The sequence below is a fragment of the Trachypithecus francoisi genome, unplaced genomic scaffold (assembly GCF_009764315.1).
Source record: "Trachypithecus francoisi isolate TF-2019V2 unplaced genomic scaffold, Tfra_2.0 Lachesis_group6, whole genome shotgun sequence".
In the NCBI taxonomy this organism is placed as follows: Eukaryota; Metazoa; Chordata; class Mammalia; order Primates; family Cercopithecidae; genus Trachypithecus; species Trachypithecus francoisi.
In genome coordinates, this window is record NW_022681471.1 from 62,298,143 (window position 1) to 62,320,410 (window position 22,268).

Sequence of the window (22,268 nt, forward strand, 5' to 3'; positions counted from 1 at the left end):
AAGTCATTCTCCATCCAGCTTTGTTCCATTGCTGGCGAGGAGCTGCGATCCTTTGGAGGAGAAGAGGCTTTCTGGTTTTTAGAATTTTCAGCTTTTCTGCTCTGGGTTTTCCCCATCTTTGTGGTTTTATCTACCTTTGGTCTTTGATGTTGGTGACCTGCAGATGGGGTTTTGGTGTGGATATTGATGCTATTCCTTTCTGTTTGTTAGTTTTCCTTCTAACAGTTACGTCTCTCAGCTGCAGGTCTGTTGGAGTTTGCTGGAGGTCCACTCCAGACCCTGTTTGCCTGGGTATCACCAGTGGAGGCTGCAGAACAGCAAATATTGTTTCCTGATTCTTCTTCTAGAAGCTTTGTCCAGAGGGGCACCGGGCTGTATGAAGTGTCAGTTGGCCCCTACTGGGAGTTGTCTCCCAGTTAGGCTACACGGGGGTCAGGGAGCCACTTGAGGAGGCAGTCTTTCCATTCTCTGAGCCCAAACTTTGTGCTGGGAGAACCACTGCTCTCTTCAGATCTGTCAGTCAGGGACGTTTAAGTGCAGAAGTTTCTGCTGCGTTTTGTTCAGCTATGCCCTGCCCCCAGAGGTGGAGACTACAGAGGCAGTGGGACTTGCTGACCTGAGGTGGGCTTCTCCCAGTTCAAGCTTCCTGTGGCTTTGTTTAGATACTCAAGCCTCAGCAATGGTGGACACACCCCCCCCCCCCCCCCGCCCCCGCCAGGCTGCTGCCTTGCAGGTGGATCTCAGACTGGTGAGCTACCAGTAAGCAAGGCTCTGTGGGCTTGGGATCCGCTCAGCCCAGGTGCGGGATATAATCTCCTAGTGTGCCATTTGCTAAGATTTTTGGGAAAGCACAGTATTTGGGCGGGAGTGTCCCGGTTTTCCAAGTGCTGTCTCTCAAGGCTTCCCTTGGCTAGGAAACCGACCCCTTGCGCTTCCCAGGTGAGGTGATGCCCCGCCCTGCTTTGGCTTGCCTTCCAAGGGCTGCCCCCACTGTCCAACCAGTGCAATGAGATGAACCAGCTACCTCGGTTGGAAATGCAGAAATCACCCATCTTCTGCATCGATCACGCTGGGAGCTGCAGACTGGAACTGTTCCTGTTCAGCCATCTTGGAACAGAATGCCTATGTTTTGTGTTTTGAGAGTGACTGTAGCATTTGATGTTCCCACTAGCAATGCATTAGCCATGTAGTTTCCCTACATTCTTGCCAGCATTTGGTCTTGTCAAAGTTTTTTATTTTAGCTTTTCTTGTGTATATGTAGTAAAATATCTCATTGTGATTTTGATTTGTATTTCCTTGCTGGCTCCTGTATAGTCAGGGTACGTCAGAGAAACAGAATCAGTAGGATTGATAGATATATTTATTATAAGGAATTCGTTTATGTGATTATGGAGGCTGAGAAGTCCCATGATCTTCCGTCTGCAAGCTGAAGACCCAGGAGCGCTGGTGGTATAAGATCCTGTCCAAGTCCAAAAGCCTGAGAACCAGGAAAGCTGATGGTGTAAGTTCCAGTCCAGGTGCAGAAGAGAGAGATGTCTCAGCTTGAAAATAGACAGAGAGGGAATCCTCCCTTAACCTGCCTTTTGTTCTATTCAGACCTCCAAGGCATTGAATGAAGCCCACCTGATTCATTGGGGAGGGCAATCTGCTTTGCTCCGTCTACCAATTCAAATGTAATCATGTGCAAACACACCCAGAATAATGTTTAGCCCAATGTTTGTGCATTCTGTGACGCAGTCTGGTTGACACATTAAAACTACCACAGATTCACTCTTTGTCAATTTGGCATCTACACACATTTCCTTAAATTATCTTTATTTGGAGGATTAAATGCTTAATCCTCCAAATAAAGATAATAACAAGGTCATAATTTCACTTGCCATGATACATCTGTTTGCATACAACTGAAATATATTAGACCTCTTCCCCAGGAGAGGAAAGAAAGTCCTTGAGTGGTGTTTACTTTTCTCTGTAGCTTGTAACGTAAATACAATGAGGTAAAATTAACATCAGTTCATATTATTACGTAATATTTAATTAACATTAAATATAAGTTAGTACATCTTATGTTACATGATAAAGGAAAGCAAAGAAACTGTTTTATACACACACAGATACATCATTACAAAATAAGGAGGAATAGTCTTTAATAACACAGTACTCAGTTCTATAACTGGTCACGTGGTTGTAGCTGGTATGTATAACTACCCTCTTTTACTACCCAGAATAGTAAAATAAGGTAAAGTGACCCAAACCTTCATTCCTGAAATGTCTGGGCCATTAGTCGTTCTCCCTGGATTGTATTGTAATTTTCCATTGACCTTAATCACAGGGCATGGTAATACTAAGAGATGCTCTAAAGGATCTCTTGTATTTCCAACATTCTCTTACCTCTGTTGTGGAGTAGCAGTCCTGTTTCCTCTCAGTAGTCAGTGTCAATCAATATGGTAACTACCCTCTTTGCCTGTTGACTCAGAGGCATAGGATACTTGCTTAAAGTGATTAGCTGGGCAGCAGTCTTAACTTCCAGCTTAATAGAATTATTGTTGTGTCTCCTGGTGGAAGCATTCCTCCTTTTGGAACTATAAGACCTCTAGGCCAGCAAAGCAGAAGTTTATTGGAAAAGGAAGCAAAAATTTTGCTAGTGGTTCTACTAAGTAATAGTGTTTGGTGACACTCTGTTTTTACCACTTAATTCCTAGACTCTTGAATCCTGGCTGTGGGAAAAATAGCACCATATATTGTATGCTGATGGCCCAAATTGATATATAAAATTAGCCATCACAGCTACTAATGTTGAACATCTTTTTGTATGCTTATTTACCGTATGTATATGCTTTTTGGTGAAGTGTCTATGTCTCTTGCCCATTTTCTAATTAGATTATTTTTAATTTCATTGTTGAGCTTTAAGAGTTTTTCATGTATTCTAGATACTAGTTTTTTGTTGGGTATATTCTCTGCAAATATTTTCTCCTAGTCTGTCTTTTCGTTCTTTTCACATGGGCTTTCAAAGTCTAAAATTTAAAAAAATTGATGACACCCTGTTTACCAATTTTCCCTTTTATGGATCTTGCTTTTGTTGTTAAATTTAAGAATTCTTTGCCTAGCCCCATACTCTGAAGATTTTCTCCTGTGTCTTTTTTTCTAAACGTTTGATAGTTTAATGCCTTAATTTAATTCTATGATTAATTTTGAGTTTAATTCTGTAAAGTGTACGGTTTAGGTCAGGGTTCATTATTCTTTTACTTCTGGATGTCAGATTGCTTCAGCACCATTTGTTGAAAAGGCTGTTCTTCCTCCACTGAAATTGAGCTGTACCTTTGTTAAAAATCAGTTAAGAAAATTTATGCAAATTTTTGGGGCCCTTTATTCTGTTTCATTCATTTGTGTGTTTATCTCCTCACCAATAGCATGCTATTTTGATTACTGTAGCTATGTAGTAAGCCTTAATATTGGGAAGAAGACTCCCTCTCATTTTGTTTTTGTAAAGATTGTTTTCTATATTCTAGGGCCTTTCCCTATGAAGTTTAGAATACACTCCTTGATGTCTACAAAAGCCCTTTGGTAGAAACTGTGTTAAACCTATAAATCATTTGGGGAGAATTGACATGTTATTCTGTCATACCTTCCAATCTGTGAACATAGTATAGTATGTCTCTCCATTTATTGTGGTCTTTAATTTTTTTCTTCACCATTTTGTAATTTCCAGGATAGAGATACTGTGCATATTCTGTTAAATGTATATTTAAGTATCATTTTCTTTGGTGTGATCGTAAATGGTATTTTGTTTTTAATTTTTGTTTCTAAATGTTCATTTTTAGTGTATAAAAATGCAGTTGAGTTTTGTGTGTTGCTCTTGTTTCTTGTGACCTTGCTGGAACTAATCTCTTATTTCTAGTAGATTTTAAACATCTTCTTAGGGCCTATTCTATCCCACTTCTGTTGCTTTGACAGATTTATGTCCTAGGTTGGTTTGAGCTAGAATTTAAGATATGAGATGAAATCTGTTGTAGTCATTGGAACATAGTTAGCTATTGGGGTATAAGATGATTTTTTTTTTTCATTTTTCTCTCATTTTAAGAAAAGCAACTATAAAAGCAGCCATAGCAAAGAGATCAACCTTTGAAACCAGATTGCTTGGGTTTGAATCTTGACTACTGCTTAGTAGCTAAGGATCTTAGGAAAGTGAGTTAACCCTTCTATACTTCAATTTCTACATATTTAGAAAGGAGATAATAATAGTACTCACTTCATACGGTTAAATAAGGTAAACATGTAATGTGCTTAGAATAGTACCTGGCGTATAAAAAATCATTAAATATTAACTTCTGTAATTTAAAAGGGGATTTAAAAAATATATCATCGACTCTGGTCAGCAAAGTATAGGTAACATTTTTGCATATATTTATTTTCTTTGTAGTAGTGATCACTATTCATTAGAGTCACCAGGCTAATACCAAACTTTTGCCTGTATTCCTACCCTACCCTATTCTGACATGTGAGAGTACTGAGACCCCAGAGGAAAGGAAAGGTAAAGGAACTAAGCTTTAATGATCAAATGCCTACTGTGCTAGACATTCTACAAAATTCACCTCATTTAATTCTTAGATAGGGAATATAACCTGTTTTGTAGATTTTATAGATAAGGAAGAAGCTTTGGACACTTGTTCTTTTTTCAATACTGTATTGCAAGTACATCATTCTACCAAGGTAGGGAGAATTGGTAAAGCCAGATGTGGTTCTGCCAGCACTTAATTGAGCTATTCATCTGGCCTTTTGATTTTCCCACAGTATTGCTTTGTATTTTATGCCTTTATCCCACTCCTTTCCCCATTCCCCCAGCACATACCCTTTTGGTTTATCTCCTGCTATTGAGTAGGCACTTGGCACCCAAAAAAAATGAGGAGTTCACTGCTTTAGATCCATTAATATCTTTTATTTGGTGGGAGATAAACATTGCTGATATATTTAAACATGAAACACTCAGCAGCAGCTGTGATATATGAAAAAGAACATTTGACCCAAGTTCATGCCCCTTCTCTATCACTTATCGCTTTTAGGACTTAAGAAAACTTGCTTCATCAACATGGTCCTTAGTTTTATTATGAGAGGTTGCATTAAGAATTTATCTTTAATGTCCCTTCGAGGTTTAGCACAATTCTGTAAGAGATTCTAGTTCAAAGAGAGAAAGGCAAAACATGTTTGCTTGTAAACTACTTCCGAGAGCCTCAGAAATGGTGATTAACCCCTCAGTCTTCACTATAGAGTTGGTTTGTATCTTTGAGGTTTGCATCTTTTTATTGCCAAAGTCAGCTATTTTTTTGTCTCTTGCGTTTTTTTAATCTTGAGAATTAAAGGACACAAAGCTCAGTTACATTTTAAATGTAAATCCTCATGAAAATTTCATAAGGACATAGAAAATGAGTAGTAATATTGTTTCTAATTGTACCTGTGGGCAAATGTGTCTTCATGTGGTTGAATCAAATGCTTATGATTTCTACAAAAATGGGCCTTTCTAATGCACTTTAAATTTGGTTTCTGCTATTGATATCTGTGTCCCAATAAGAAATGATGTGATGTGGAGTATAGATTTCATAAAAAATACTAATTTTATCTCTAGTATGGAGCCGTTTTTCAATACACAGACAAGGAAGACCCTTGAAATCTAATTAAAATTTATTCTAATTAAATATGTAAAATATTAAACCTTAAGTTTAGTATAAAATGATAACTGCTTTACACCTGATTACCACTTTTTGTCTTTCCTCAGTACTTAACAATTTTGGCGTCTTTGCCTGCTTATTCAAATTTTTCTTAGTAAATATATAAAATGTTAAACCTTAAGTTTAGTATAAAATGACAATTGCTTTACACCTGATTACCGCTTTTTGACTTTCCTCAGTATTTAACAATTTTTGACTTCTTTGCCTGTCATATAATTACTTCAGTGTGTTTCAGTATAGTCTTCTTGTGGGGTTTTTTTTTTTTTTTTTTGGTCTAATAATCTATTTTTCATTCATGAAGATAATAGAAGGAAATGTGCTTTGAGGTATTTTATGCAGAAGTTATGCATTTCCAGTGATCCTTTTATTTCTTCTTATTACTGGCCTAGATGGTGATATGATTGACTGGATTTAGAACAAACTGGTCTTGAACTACAGGAAGGAATAAGTTGATGTACTAATAAGGTATCATTAGTATAACCACTCTGTGATAATTTCTTGATTTGGATTCATTGTTATTAAACATCTTTGTTGTTGAGTCTTTTTTTCTTTGGTTTATCACCAGTTAATATTGAGGGTCTAATACTAAGCTAACCAATAGGTTTTAAGAGATGGAGTCTCACTCTGTCACCCAAACTGGAGTGCAGTGACAAGATCATAGTTCACTGCAACCTTCAACTCCTGGGCTGGAGGGATCCTCCCACCTCAGCCTCCCTAGTAGCTGGGATTATAGGTGGGAATTACCACACTCTGGTACTAAGCTTTTAAGTCAGGATAGTAAATTAGTACATTTTGTACCACACTGGCTAAAACACTTTTTTTCTAACACTAATATTTTAGCAGATTACTGGTAATTTTTTTCTAAAATAATGGGTTGCATTGCTAATGGGTAGGACAATGAAGAAAGAAAATAATCACATCCTTATAATAGATTCAAGATGTCACAGAGTAAGGAAAGCAAATCTATTATTGAAGGCTATATGAAGAAAACCACAGTCTGGTTTGAACTTTGTTAATTTGGGTTACAATATTTCATATTATAATTTTGAAACAAAGCAATTTAAATATGTGAAATGTATTAGTATTCCAGTGCACATTAGACTATCATACACTTCAAATGGCATTTTCCTGTGCCTTTTTTCAAAGTCCATTCAGTGTTCTTAATTTCTAAAGGTAATTCATTAGCATTTAAAGATATTAGTAGAAAAAATTGACCAATTTCAGGGGAACCTTTATTTGAATTGTATTCAGTTTTAATTAATTCTTTACTATATTCTTGATATAATTAGAGGCTTTTATGGGATAACTTTATCCCTGTTACTGTTCATCAGCACTTATAACTGATATTGAGAAAACACAGAAAATTAAGGCCAGATAAGTTTATTTTGCTGTTTGTTAGGGTCAATGGTAAAAATATCCAATTTATAAAAACATGATGGATAGCAGGTGTAATAGAAAAGAAATCCACAAAGAAGGAGTTGGTCAGTAATTCACAAGAGAAAACATTAAGGGTTCAGCAGAGTACTTACAAATATTAAGTATAAAGTAACAAAGTAAACTGGAAACTTTAACATGAAGAGTTATAGAAACTTGACGCAGGATTAGTGTTTAATATATAGTAACAGTGGCTATTCTTGGTCTTAAACAAATAAATTTAATTGGAAGGTGAGGAGTAGCAGTGCATGTTAAGTGTATTTAGGAATCTATAGACCAAAATGTGACTGTGAAATGTGAAAAACACTGGATGGGGAATAAAAGGAGTGAGAAATCTATATGGGGTTATACTACAGACTAGACAGTATAGATGATGATTTCCTAATAGGTAAAAAAGCAGGATACCCAGATCAAACTAATGCTCGACACCTCCCTTCCCCTCCACACTCCAATTATAGCTATCATGTTGAGCTGTATGAAATCACTGCTTTTGTATGTAGAAAGCAATTATTAGCTATTTCATATTGTTTGACCCATATAGAAATGCCCAAAGGGACCTTTAAAGTTCTAATTTGCGTATGGGGAAGGAACCCATAGATTTTATTATATGGGAATAGATGGTATAACATTCATAGCTACAACGTAAGAGCTGGAGATAATAATATTTTGCTTTAATTTTCTCTATCAAGGATACTGATATATATTCAAAGGGTAGAGCAAGCATAGTTAGAGAAAAGAAAATGCAAGGTAGATTAGTACCTACCTGCTTTAAGAGGCCCAAATTAATTAAAGCCTGCTATACTGAAGTAATTTTCACTGGAAGATATTCTTTGTGAAATCAAAGTAGACAAGAGAAGTAGAAATGGCCCAGTGGGCAAGTATACAAAAAGGAAAAAAAGAATAGATTCTAGAAACTATAGATGGTGAACTCAGCTTTAACCCCAGACACAATTTTAGACAGGTTTATTCACCAGGTGTTTGTGCACTTTCAGAAGATAGTCAAACTAACTTTATTTTCTCTTCCATCTGAGCACTAGATACTGTAAGGCAGCATTTTAAGAAACCTAATGTAAGCCTTTCCAGTCTTAAGCTTCATTCATAGAAGTGTAGTTTCCTGGTGAAGGAAAATAATACACTGTACTCTGCGCCGCTAAGACCACTGGAACATTGTGCTCTTACTATTTTAAAAGGTTCAGACATTGGTAAACTAGAGACCTCCCAGAAGAAAGTAGCCACAATAATATTTATGGCGAAGGAGTGTTTTTCTTGAGGGGATGTTCGGAAAGAGAAGTAACTATAAATTACAGCTGTGAGTAATGTAGAAGGGACTTAACATGTTGAAAGAAAACTTAAGGTACAAATGATAGCTATCTTTATTTCATGGATTACCATGTAACAAAGGGAATTGACTTTTTTCTTTTTAGTTTATTTTTTAAAGATGACATCTCGCTATATTGCCCAGACTGGAGTGCAGTGGCTATTCCTACACAGATCATAGCACATCCTTCCACCTCAGCCTCTGAGTAGCTGAGACTACGGGCACCACCATATTATTTTCTTTTTTAATGTCTCTCCCAAGGGTAGAACCTGGACAATTCTCTGGAAATTACAGAGAGAGAGAGATTAAGTTCAATTAAAGGTAGAGTCTCTCCTAATTAGAGCAACTCTACATATGAATTGGCCATTCCTGGAAAAGTAAAACCTTATCTTTACTAGTGTTCAGGCAGAGCTCGACTGGCCATCTGCCATTTAGGTTATAGAAAGGATAATTTTGTGAGGAGGTAGTTTGGACTATAATTGATGGTTCCCAAACTTGGCAGAGTATCACCATCACTGCAGAGCTTGTTAGAAAAACATTTTAAGAGTTGTATAGGTTTTTGTAGATCACTTTTTCCCCAGTGAAGTGTTTCATTCCTGAAATTGGATAAGTGATACAAGCTTTGCAGAGTAGAATGTAAATTCCACGAGTGCAGAGACCTTGTTTGACTTTTTTATTTTTTATTTTTTTGAGATGGAGTTTCACTCTTGTTGCCCAGGCTGGAATGCAATGGCGCGATCTCGGCTCACTGCAACCTCCACCTCCCAGGTTCAAGCGATTCGCCTGCCTCAGCCTCCCGAGTAGCTGGGATTACAGGCATGCACTACCACGCCTGGCTTTGTATTTTTAGTAGAGACGGGATTTCACCATGTTGGTCAGGCTGGTCTCGAACTCCCTACCTCAGGGGATCCACTCCCTTGACCTCCCAAAGCGCTGGGATTACAGGCGTGAGCCACCGTGCCTGGCCTATTTGACTTGTTTATAAGCAGTATCTCCAGGATCTATCACAGTGCTTTAGTTCCTAGTAAGAGGTAAACCCATGTTATGTTTTAAAGAAAGCAGTTAAGTCCATTGATGACTGTTTATTGATCTTATGACTTTATAAATTTGTAAAATACATACGGTAAATCTATTATCCTGTTGTTATTTGAATATTTAAGAAGTATGGTCTATCATTGAGTTAGTTCATTTTGTCTTTTGTTAGAGAACAATTTAGAAGCTTATAGTATGAAATTTTAAATATAAATATTTAAGAGACATAATCGATTCTGAATAGAATATTTTGTATTCAAATACACTGTATTCAAATCTATATTTGACTAATTTATCTACTAGTGAATTATTCAGCGTTGCTAAATTAAATATAAAGAAATGTTTTTCTGAAAAGGAAAGTTCTTCAAATATTTTAAGACAATTTACATGTTTATATTACCATTCAAGAAAAATCTATAGTTAATTCATGGTTGGAAACTGACTGCAATCTCAGCTTTGAAGATATAAAGGAGTCATAAGTGTTATGTATTGTTTTTTATACGTTGTAAATTCTTAACAACAGTGGGTGAAGAAGCACACATTATGTTTTTCTGACTAAAATTATGTTGATTGACTGCCCTGTTTTAATGAGTTTTTAGAAGTGTATTGCCATTTTACTTTTGTGACATAATGGAGTTAAATTTTTTAGTAAATAGAGCCGGGGATAATGTTACTTAACTTTTAGGTTGCTTTTGAAATAATTAAGGTACTTATCAAAGTAACTAATTATATATACTAAAACTTATTACATAACCTTGAAGTATTGTAGATTTTAAAATTTAACAGTGGGAATGTATTGATACCATTATAATGAATACGTCAGGCTAGGAGTATGGGTTTTTTGGTCATTTATTTGTAGTTGTTTCTTAACATTTAATACTTCATTCTACTTACAGCAGAAGTTAAATTGCTCATCTCTAAACTTGCATCATGTTTATATTAAAACTAAAAAGAAACAATTCACTCAGTGTCATTTGATAGAGACATTTAGATAGAACACAGTGGTAGCCTTGTGCATGTTTGTTTGTGTGTGCAAGTGCGTATGTATGTGTTTGTTTTTTAAACTGTTACTTTAGATAAAAGGAAAAATGATTTGGAGCATTTTCCTCCCCCCAAGGAAGAGTATGATATTCATGCTAGAAGAATGAGATCCAGTTCTTCCCAGTAAAATACTCATGAATTGGTCAGAAGGGAACACTTTTCAATTGTATCTGTATAATCAATTATCAACCATTAACATTTGGGAACATGTTCCTAATAAAGGCTACTGTAGTAAGTAAAGCAAGAATCAGTACTGAAAATTAATGGCTAAATGGAGAATACGTGCAAAAGAGAGTGTTGACATTCTTTCTTTCTTTCTTTTTTTTTTTTTTGAGACGGAGTTTTGCTCTTGTTGCCCAGGCTGGAGTACAATGGTGCCATCTCAGCTCACCGCAACCTCCGCTCCTGGGTTCAAGCAATTCTCCTTCCTCAGCCTCCAGAATAGCTGGGATTACAGGCGTACACCACCACGCCCAGCTAATTTTTGTATTTTTAGTAGAGACGGGGTTTCTCCATGTTGGTCAGGCTGGTCTTGAACTCCCGACCTCAGGTGATCCGCCTACCTCAGCCTCCCAAAGTGCTGGGATTACAGGCGTGAGCCGACATTATTTCTTAATGTATAGAGACTAAGACCTGTTGTATTAACAATGACTGAGAAAAAATATATAGACACCATTTCCAGTGCCAGATGAATAAATAAAAAACTGAACTCGGAGAAGGAGCTTTTAATGATATATGTCATATATTATGTTAGATTTTTCTTGAATAGCTGTTAGTTACTATTGGGAAGAATCTAATAGAAAATGTATGTTTGAGATAAAAACATATTTTTAAGAGTATTAAGTGAAATTTTAAAAATTTCCTCATTCTTTTAACACAAAGCAGTTGACTTCATTTTTTTTGTTTCTTTATGGTCCTTATCCATACATTTGTGCATAAACTTACATAGTTAATAGTGTACACATAATTTTGTATTTTATATTTTTGCTGTGTAACCCCTAATTTTTTTCACATTGCTTTTTATATTATTGATTCCAATGTAATAGTCTTATCAAATATTCCATAATTTATATAATTAACCATTCCCTTGATACTGGACTTGTAGGTTGTTTTTAATTCACTGGCTTTATAATAGTACTACTTTGAATATTTTATATATGTTACTGTTTTTTGCTACTCACTTATGTCCCCAGGATAGATGCCCAGAGGTGGAGTAATGGATGTACATATTTTCATGGCTCTTCAAATATATTGCCAAGTTATTTTCCTAAGGGATCATGTCACTGTATGGTGCTTTTAGAAATGGAGGTGTATATCAGTTTTAAGTATTAATTGCTAACATTAGGTTTTTGAATTTTTAGAAATGCTGATTTATTAGGTGTAAAATTATGCCTCATTTTCATTTAAATTTCTTTGATAACTGGCAAAATAATTGTATCTTTTCTGTGAGTCAGCATATTATTTATATTTCATATATTGCGCCTTATCTATTAACTTTTTTTTACCAGATCATCTTTTGGTTGTTGATGGTGTTCTTATAGCTCATTAGTTTTATATGTATTTTAAAATATTAAGGTTTTTCCATCTTGTAAATATTTTCACTTTTTTCTTTTCAATTTTTACTTTTTTTTGTAAAGGGGTTTTTAAAAGTAAACTAATAGCACAGCTAAAAGATAATATACCAGAGATGCAAAGATGGTTCAACATATACAAATGTATAAATAAAATACATCACATAAACAGAATCAAGGAAGAAACCATATAATCATCTCAGTAGATGGCAGAAAAAACATTTCTTAAAATTCAGTGTTCCCCCCCACCCTTTTTTTTTAATTTGAGACAGAGTTTCACTCTGTTGCCCAGGCTGGAGTGCAGTGGTGCCATCTCGGCTTACTGCAACTTCCGCCTCCTGGGTTCAAGCGATTCTTCAGCCTCAGCCTCCTGAGTAGCTGGGATTACAGGTTCATGCCATCACATCTGGCTAATTTTTTGTATTTTTAGTGGAGATGGGGTTTCACCATGTTGGCTAGGCTGGTCTCGAACTCCTGACCTCAAGTGATCTGCCTGCCTCGGCCTCTCAAAGTGCTGGGATTATAGGCATGAGCCACCATGCCCGGCTTCAGCATTCCTCTTTGATAAAAACCCTCAACAAATTAGGCGTAGAAGGAACATATCTCAAAATAATAAAGGGCATATATGATAAACCTACAGCTAATATCATATTGAATGAGGAAAAGCTGAAAGCATTTCTTCTAAGAATGGTGCAAGACAAGAGTACTTGCTTTCACTCCTCCTATTCAACTTAGTAATGGAAGTCCTAGCGAGAGCAGTCAGATGAGAGAAGACATGAAAGGCATCCAAATTGGAAAAGAGGAAGTCAAATGATCTCTGCTGATGATATGATCTTATACCTAGAAAATGCTAAAGACTCCTCCAAAGGACTCCTAGATTTGATAAATGAATTCAGTAAAGTTTCAGGTTACGAAATCAAAGTACGAAAATTAGTAGCATTTCTGTATACCAAAAAGACCAAGCTAAGATAAAATCAAGAGGCCAATGATAGCTACAAAAAAAAAAAAAAAAAAAAAAAACCAAAAATCTAGGAATATATTTAACCAAGGAGGTGAAAGATCTCTACATAGAAAACTACAGAACACTTAGGAAATTGTAGATGACACAAACAAATAGAAAAATAGCCTGTGCTCATGGATTGTAAGAAACAATATTGTTAAAATGATCATATTGCTGAAAGCAACCTACAGATTCAGTGTAATCTCCATGAAAATACCAATATCACTTTCACAGAAAAAACAAAAACAAACAAACAAAAAAACCTTAAAATTCATATGGAACTAAAAAGAGTGCAGATAGCCACAGTAGTCCTGAGCAAAAAGAACAAAGCTGGAGACATCATGTTACCTGATGTAAATTACATTACAAGTCTGGAGACATCATGTTACCTGATGTAAATTACATTACAAGTCTCTAGTAACCAAAACAGCATTGTACGAGTATGAAAATAGACAAACAGACCAAAGGAACAGAATAGAGAACCCAGAAATAAATCCACATATTTATAGCCAACTGATCTTTGACAAAGCTGACAAGAACATGCATTGGGAAAAGGTCACCCTCTTCTGTAAACAGTGCTGGGATAAATGAATGTTCATATGCAGCAGAATAAAACTGGACCCCTATCTCTAACCATATAAAAAATCAACTCAAAATGAATTAAAAACTTAAATGTAATACCACAACTATAAAAATAATAGAGGAAAACAGCGAAAACTCTTTTGGACATTGGTCTAGGCAAAAAACTTATGAGTGAGACCTCAAGGCTGGGTGCAGTGACTCATGCCTGTTATCCCAGCACTTTGGGAGGCCGAGGTGGGCAGATCACCTGAGGTCAGGAGTTCAAGACCAGCCTGCCCAACATGGCGAAAGGCTGTCTCTACTAAAAATACAAAAAATTAGCCAGGTGTGGTGGCAGGCGCCTGTGATCGCAGCTACTCGGGAGGCTGAGGCAGGAGGATTGCTTGAACCCGGGAGGTAGAGGTTGCAGTGATCCAAGATCATACCACTGCACTCCAGCCTGGGTGACAAGAGTGAAACGCCATTAAAAAAAAAAAAAAAAAAAAAAAAAAACTGAAAAACACAGGCAACAAAAACAAAAATAGACAAATGGGACTTATTGAAGTCCTAAAGTACTAAAAAGCTTACGCACAACAAAAGAAGCAATCAGCAGAGTGAAGAGATAACCTATAGAATGTGTAGAATGGCAGAAAATAATTGCAAATTATCCATCTGATAGGGGACTAATAACCAAAATATACAAGGAACTCACTCAACAACAAAACTCAGAAACAATCCCATTAACAAGTGGCTAAAGACATAAATAGATATTCTTCAAAAGAGACATGCAAACGGCCAACAGGTATACGAAAAAATGCTGGGCCGGGTGCGATGGTTCACACCTATAGTCCCAGCACTTTGGGAGGCTAAGGCAGGTGGATCACCTGAGGTCAGGACCTCGAGACCAGCCTGGCCAAGGTGACAAAACCCTGTCTTTACTAAAAATACAAAAATGAGCTGGGTGTGGTGGTGGGCACCTGTAATCCCAGCTACTTGGAGACTAAGGCAGGAGCCTGAACATGGGAGGTGGAGGTTGCAGTGAGCTGATATGGTGCCACCGCACTCCAGCCTGGGTGACAGAGTGAGACTTCATCTTAAGAAAGAAAGAAAGGAAGAAAAAATGCTCAACATCACTAATTATCAGAGAAATTTTAATTAAAACCACAATGAAATATCATCTTACCTCAGTCAGATTGGCTATTAATAAAAAAAAAAAATTAAAAAGAAACATGTTGGTGAGGCTGTGCAGAAAAGAAATCTTAACACACTGTTGGTAGGATTATAAATAAGTACAGCCTCTGTGGTAAATAGTATGGCCATTTCTCAAAGAACTAAAAATAGAATGTCCATTCAATCCAGTAAACCCATTGCTGGGTATATAACCCAGAGGAAAATAAATCATTATATCAAAAAGATACTTGCACTAGTATGTTTATAATGCCACTATTCACAATAGCAAAGATGTGAAATCAACTTAAGTGTCATCAGTGGATGAATGGATAAAGAAAATGCTTTGGAAGGCCAACGTGAAAGGATCACTTGAGCCCAGGAATTCAAGACCAGCCTGGGCAGCATAGAGAGACCCAATCTCTAAAACAACAGCAAAAAATTAGCTGGGCATGGTGGCACGCATCTGTGGTCCCAGCAACTTGGGAGGCTGAGGTGGGAGGATCAATTGACCCCAGGAGGTCTTGGCTGCAGTGAGCTGTGATAGTGCCACTGCATTCCAGCCTGGGCGACAAAGCAAGATCGTGTTTAAAATAATAATAATACTTAAATAAAAATAAATAAATTAAAAAAAATAAAAAAAGGAAAATGTGCTATATGTATATAATCAAGTACTATTCAGCCATGAAAAAAGGAAGTCGTGTTATTTGCAGCAATATGGATGGAACTGGAGGTCATTATCTTAAGTGAAACAAGCCAGGTACAGAAAGTCAAATATCACATGTTCTCATGAACTCGTAAGTGGGTGCTGCAAAATGTGTACATCTGGATGTAGGGAGTAGAATGGTAGACAATGGAGACTCAGAAGGGTGAGGCTGTGGGAGGGGAATGGATGTTGAGAAATTACTTAATGAGTACAATGTATGATATTTGGGTGTTGTATGCCCTAAAAACCCTGCCTTGACCACTGTGCAATCTTTGCATGTAACAAAATTGCACACATAGCCCATGAATTTGTATGAATAATGAAATAGTTTTAAAAAAACGCATTTTGCTTATGTACTTAACTGTGTTTCTTTGGCCATTAAAGAACTCAAATATCTGTTAGATGAATGAGTGGATTTTCTTTCTGGTAGGTATTTACTTTTCCCCTCTCTTTCTCTGGCTCTTGCTGTCCTTCTCTTTTTGTTTGTTTCATTCATTTATTCATTTTTATTGGCAAATAATTTTGTATATTCAAGGTGTACAATGTCATGTTTTGATCTATGTATACATTACAAGATTCAACCAAATTAATTAGCATATCCATCACCTCACCAACATTTTCTTGTGGTGAGAACATTACAAATCTATTCTTTTAACAATTTTGAAATACGCATTTTATTATTTATTATTATTTGAAATTGACATTTTATTATTATTAACTGTGGTCACCATGTAGTACAGTAGATCTCAATACTTATTGCTCCAGTCTGACTGAAACTTTGTGCCCTTTGATGAGCATCTCCCCTTTCCTTACCCCTCTCCTTTCCTTGTATCCTCTGGTAACTACCTTTCTACTCTGTTTTTATGAGAGCAACTTTTTTAGCTTCTACATAAATGATATCAAGCAGTATTTTTTTTTCTGTGCTTGGCTTTTTTCACTTAGCATAATGTCTTCCAATTTCATCCAAGTTGTTGTGAATGGCAGAATTTCCAATTTCTTTCCTTTATAAGACTTAATGGTGTTCGTGTATGTGTGTATGTTTGTGTGTGTGTGTGTATGTATAAAATACTTTGAACCATTCATCTGATGGACACTTAGATTGCTACCATATCTTGGCTATTGTGACTAATGCTGCAATGAACATGAGAGTGCAGACATCTCTTTGACATTGATTTCAATTCCTTTGGATATATATCCAGAAGTAGGATTAGTGGATCATATGCTATTTACATTTTCAATTTCTTGAGGAACCTCCTTACTATTTTCCAAAATGTTCAATTTACATTGCTGCCAGCAGTATGCAAAACGTATCCTTTTCTCTATATCCTTACCAACACAAATTAGTATTTGTCTTTTTGATAATACCCATTCTAATAGGTGTGAAGTGATATATCATTGTTCGTTTAATTTGCATGTCCCTGATGACTGGAGTGTTGAGCTTTTTTTCGTATATCCATTGGCCATTTGTATGTCTTCTTTTGAGAAATGTTTGTTGAGATCATTTGCCCAGTTTTTAATTACATTTTTTTTTTTTTTTTTGCTATTGAGTTTCTTATATTTTTAGATATTAACCCCTTATCAGATAGATGGTATGCAGGTGTTTTCTCCCAATCTGTGAGTTGTATCATCTGTCTGCTAATTGTTTCCTTTGCTGTGCAGAAGCTTTTTAGTTTGATACTATCCCATTTGTCTGTGATTTTGTTGTCTGTGTTTGGAGTCCTACCCAAGAAATCATTGGCCAGAACAGTGTTGTGAAGCTTTTCCCTTATGTTTTCTTCTAGTAACCTTACTCTTTGAGATCTTCTGTTTAAGTCTTTAATTCATTTTGAGTTGGTTTTTGTACATGTTGTGAGAATAGGGTTCAGTTTCATTCTTTTGCATGTGGATATCCAGTTTCCCAGCACCACTTACTGAAGAAACTGTCCTTTCCCCATTGTGTGTTCTTGGAATCTAAGTTGAATATTGTTTTATTTAAATGCTTGGATTAATTTCTGGACTTTGTATCCTGTTCCCTTGGTTGATGTGTCTGTTTCTATGTCAGTATCATGCTGTTTCTATTAAATAAGCTTTATCATACCTTTTAAAATCAGGGAGAATGATGCCTCTAGCCTCATTGTTTTTGCACAAGATTGTTTTAGTTGTTTGGGGTCTTTTCTGGTTTCATTTGAATTTTAGGATTTCTTTTTCTATTTCTGTGAAAAATGTCATTGACATTTTCATAGAGATTGCATTAGATCTGTAAATATCTTTGGGTAGAATGGACATTTTTGACACTGAGCAGCTGAATGGATGAAAAAACGTGACCCAATAATATGCTGCCTACAGGAGACGCTCATCATCTCTAAGGACACCCATAGACTGAAAATAGAGAGTTGGGAAGACATATTCCTTACAAATGGAATCCAAAAGAGAACAGAGTAGTTTTGTTTATATCAGATATAAGAGACTTGAAAAAGTGAATAGTGACAAAAAACGTCACATGTAATGATAGAAATGTTAGTTCATCAAGAAGTTTGGCAGTTGTAAATATATATGCACCCAACATTGGAGCATTGGAGCACCTAAATATACAAGGCATATATGATAAAAACTGAAGGGAGGGAGGGAAGGGGAGAGAGAGAGAGACTACAACTCCAGTACAATAACAGGAGACTTCACTACCTCACTTTCAACATTGGACAAATTATGTAGACAGAAAATCAATAAGGAAACATTGTACTTAAACCACATTTCAGACTAATTGGACCTAATAGACATTTGTAGAACATCTCAGCTCAAGTACATGTGGAATGTTCTCCAGGATAGATCATATTTTAGGACACAAAGCAAGTCTTAACAAATTTAAGGAGATTGAAATCATATAAGCATCTTTTCTAATCACAATGGCATGAGACTAAAAATAACAGGAGGAATCTTGGAAGGCTCACAGATGTATGCAAATTAAGCAACCTACTTTTGAAAAACCATGAGTCGAAGAATAAAAGGGAAATTGAGGCAAATGAAAATGGAAACACAACATACCAAAACTTATGGGATGCAGCAAAAACAGTCCTGAGAGGTAAGTTTATAGCAGTAAACATTAAAAAAGATAGAAAATATTGACATTGAACCTCAAGGAACTAGAAAAAGATGAACAAAGTATGCCCAACCTCAGCAGAAGGAAAAAATAAGGAAGATCGGAGCAGAAATAGACAAAATAGAGACTTGAAAAACAACAGAAAAGATTAACAAATGTTAAAGTTGTTTTGTTGAGAAGGTAAACAATATTGACAAATTTTTAGGTAGACTTAAGAAAAAAACAAAAGACTCACAATCAGAAATGAAAGTGGAAACTGAACAGACCAATAGCAAATAATGAGATTGAATTGGTTATAAAAAGTCTTCCATCAAAGAAAAGCTTAGGACCAAATGGCTTTTCTGTTGAATTCTACCAAACATTTAAAGCAGAACTTACACCAGTGTTTTTCAAACTCTTCCAAAAAATTGAAGAGGAGAGAATACTTTCAAATTCATTTTAAGAGATCAGCATTACCCTGATACCAAATTCAGACAAGGATACTACGGGAAAACTAAAGACCAATATCACTTTTGAGTGTAGGTGCAAAAGGCTGGGTGCGGTGGCTCATGCCTGTAATCCCAGCACTTTGGGAGGCCGAGGTGGGCGGATCACTTGAAGTCAGGAGTTTGAGACCAGCCTGGCCAACATGGTGATGCATCCCTGTAATCCTAGCCACTTGGGAGGCTGCGGCAGGAGAATCACTTGAACCCAGGAGGCGGAGGTTGCAGTGAGCCAAGATCGTGCCACCGCACTACAGCCTGAGTGAATGAGCAAGACTTGATCTAAAAAAAATAAATAAAATAAAAAAAACACAAAAATCCTTAACAAAATACTAGCAAACTGAATTCAACAGCACATTAAAAAGGTCAATCACTGTGATCAAGTGGGATTCATCCCTGGGATGCAAGATTGGCTCAGGATATGTAATTCAGTAAATGTGGTGCACAATATTAACAAGATGAAGGGCAAAACCCGCACGATCATTTTAATAGATGCAGAAACAGTATTTGACAAAATTCGTGATAAAATCTCTCAACATAAGTGGTATAGAAGGAATGTGTCTCAGCTCGGCAAGGCCACTCATGCCTGTAATACCAGCACTTTGGGAGGCTGAGGTGGGTGAATTATCTGAGGTCAGGAGTTCTAGACCAGCGTGACTAACATGTTGAAACCCCGTCTCTAATAAGAAGATGCCCACTTATATTCAATATAGTATAGGAAGTCTGAGCCAGTGCAATTAGGCCAGAAAATGAAAGAAACAAAATGCATCCATATAGTAAAAGAAGGAGTGAAATTTTCTGTTTTCTGGTGACATGATCTTATATGTAGAAAACCCTAAAGATCCACCAAAAGAACCCTCTTAGAACTGATATACAAATTGAGTAATGTTGCAGATTACAAAATTAACTTGACAGTCTGCATTGTTTCTATACTCTAACAATGAACTATCCAAAGAAATCAAGGAAACAATTCCATTTATGATAGGATCTAAGAAAGTACTTTGGAGTAAATTTAAGTATAGGTGAAAGAGCTGTATAGTGAAAACTATAAAAGATTGATGAAAGAAATTGAAGATTCAAATAAATGGAAAGGCATCCAATGCTCATGGATTTGCTTTCTATCTCCTGCAGCTCCCCTTCTCAAAACTGCTTTTCTATTTGTTTGTTTTTTTTCTTTTTCCTTCTATTGGTAATGATGTTTTTTGCTTTTATACTGTAAGCAGTGATTTTAATCTGGGGCAGTTTCTTACCCTAGACAACATCTGGAGATATTTTTGTCATAACTTAGTGTTAGGGGGGATCCTACTAGCATCTAGTGGGGACAGGCGAGAGATGCTGCAAAACACCCTACAATGGAAAGTCCCCACAGCAAAGAATCATTCAACAGAGAGTATCAATAATTTCAAGGTTGAGAAGCCCTGCCATAACCTGTCTCCACTGCATCTACCTGCAAAGTATGAAGAGATAAAAGCAAGCAGAAGTAATGGTTAATTGTTTTAAGGAACTCAGAGCAGTAAGAAATGTTTCTTTGGAGAAGGAAGTTTTCTGAAGTCCCAAATTAGGGTACCAGCCCTTCCTATCTTGGAGTCATGGGATTTTCTTGTGATTTAGATGGTAACACCTGCTAAAAAGAAATCTTCTTGCCTGATACTGATGCTTATGCAGTTCCTCCCATTATTTACTCAGCATCTTGCAGTATTACATAACTACTCAGGTCTCTTATGTGTTCTAATTGTTTATATTAAACATGTCACTGATTTTGCTATTCATTATTCATTTTTTGTCATTTTGTCAGTTAAAATGGCCAGTGGATCTGCCTTTGCCTGAAAGAAAGACTTCATTGCTCTTACAATTGTGAGATGTTGAAAGATTTAATATTTTTGATTGTGGCATGGTTCTAATCATACTAATCTAGCTAGAACTCAGTTCTTGCTTTAATCTTGCCCTGCTTGAACATGAAGCTATTTTCATTTTGTACTGTATTATTTATGCAGTGTGGTAAAATGTCACTTTGCCTCAAGGTGACCTTTGAAGTTATAGGGAGCCTATGTTTTGATTAAAATATATTATGTGGGGTATTAAGCATTTTTAGTGTATAAGGGAAGATGAAGGTGTTCACACTGCAAGTGGGTGGCTGTAAAGTTTTACATAGAGTTCAAGATTTGTTTTTTAGATATGAGCAGAATCCACCTGGTATTTGGAGAAGAATTGTGTAGACTTACGATATATTATGTCATTTTTTAAGAAAATGGAGAACAAGGCAAAGCGAACAAGAAAAAAGAAATGAGATAGGACCTAAAATGACTTCATAGGAGATGAAGCTTTTAAAGTTCCTTGTTAACTAGAGGGAGAGCCTCTAAATTCAGAAAGCAAAAGGAAATAACCCATAGAAAAACCTAGGTTGTTTGCAACATAAAATCTTTGTAACATTGTAGATTCCTTATCTTTTCACTGTATACTTTTTTTTTTACTTGTATTACTCTTGAATTTTTAGAAGCAGTCATACATGTGGTGGGTAGGTGTGAGGAGGTAGGATAAGAATTTATGAATTCCTGTATAATTTTTTAGAGGAATATACTTAAGTACAGTTTTATTCTAAAATTTCTTCATGTTATAGAAAGATTTACCTATGTATTTAAAGTGACAGTCTCTTTGACTATAACATACCAAGAAAGGCAAAATGAGAATGTGCTTGAGAAACCACAGTAAGCCAAGCAGAATATCAGACCTTTGAGATTTAATGGAAGAGTATTCTTGTGCTTTCTTGTAGTAAACTGAAGTTCATAAAATCATGAACTATGTAAGGGAATTTAGACTCTCACAGGGCAGAATTACTATAATATATGTACTCTGTTTTGTCTCATCTTAATATTTATGACTTAATTTCATGAAATCAGTTTCACTTTTAAGTTTTAAGTTAATTTCTTATTTTTTTCAGTGAATATCACCTCTGCCAGGCAATTACCGGATGTAGTCGCTTTGGTCATATTTTCCCTTCATCTGCTTACCAGCACATTAAGATGCATAAGAGAATTCTGGGGCACTTGTCATCTGTCTACTGTGTAGCATTTGACCGAAGCGGGAGAAGAATTTTTACAGTGAGTTTAAAATTTATAATATGGTAACATATATAGAATTACAACAATTGAAGCCAGAC

At 36.1% G+C, this 22,268-nt stretch overlaps 1 protein-coding gene across 1 annotated transcript in view; it reads left to right on the top strand.

Annotated features, from left to right (window-relative positions):
* BRWD3 (bromodomain and WD repeat domain containing 3) overlaps window positions 1–22,268 on the top strand; it is a 134,863-nt gene that overhangs the window by 39,654 nt on the left and 72,941 nt on the right. The window contains 2 exon segments of the mRNA XM_033201972.1: window positions 22,050–22,070; window positions 22,073–22,209. Of these exon segments, the coding sequence (XP_033057863.1) occupies window positions 22,050–22,070; window positions 22,073–22,209 (158 nt within the window).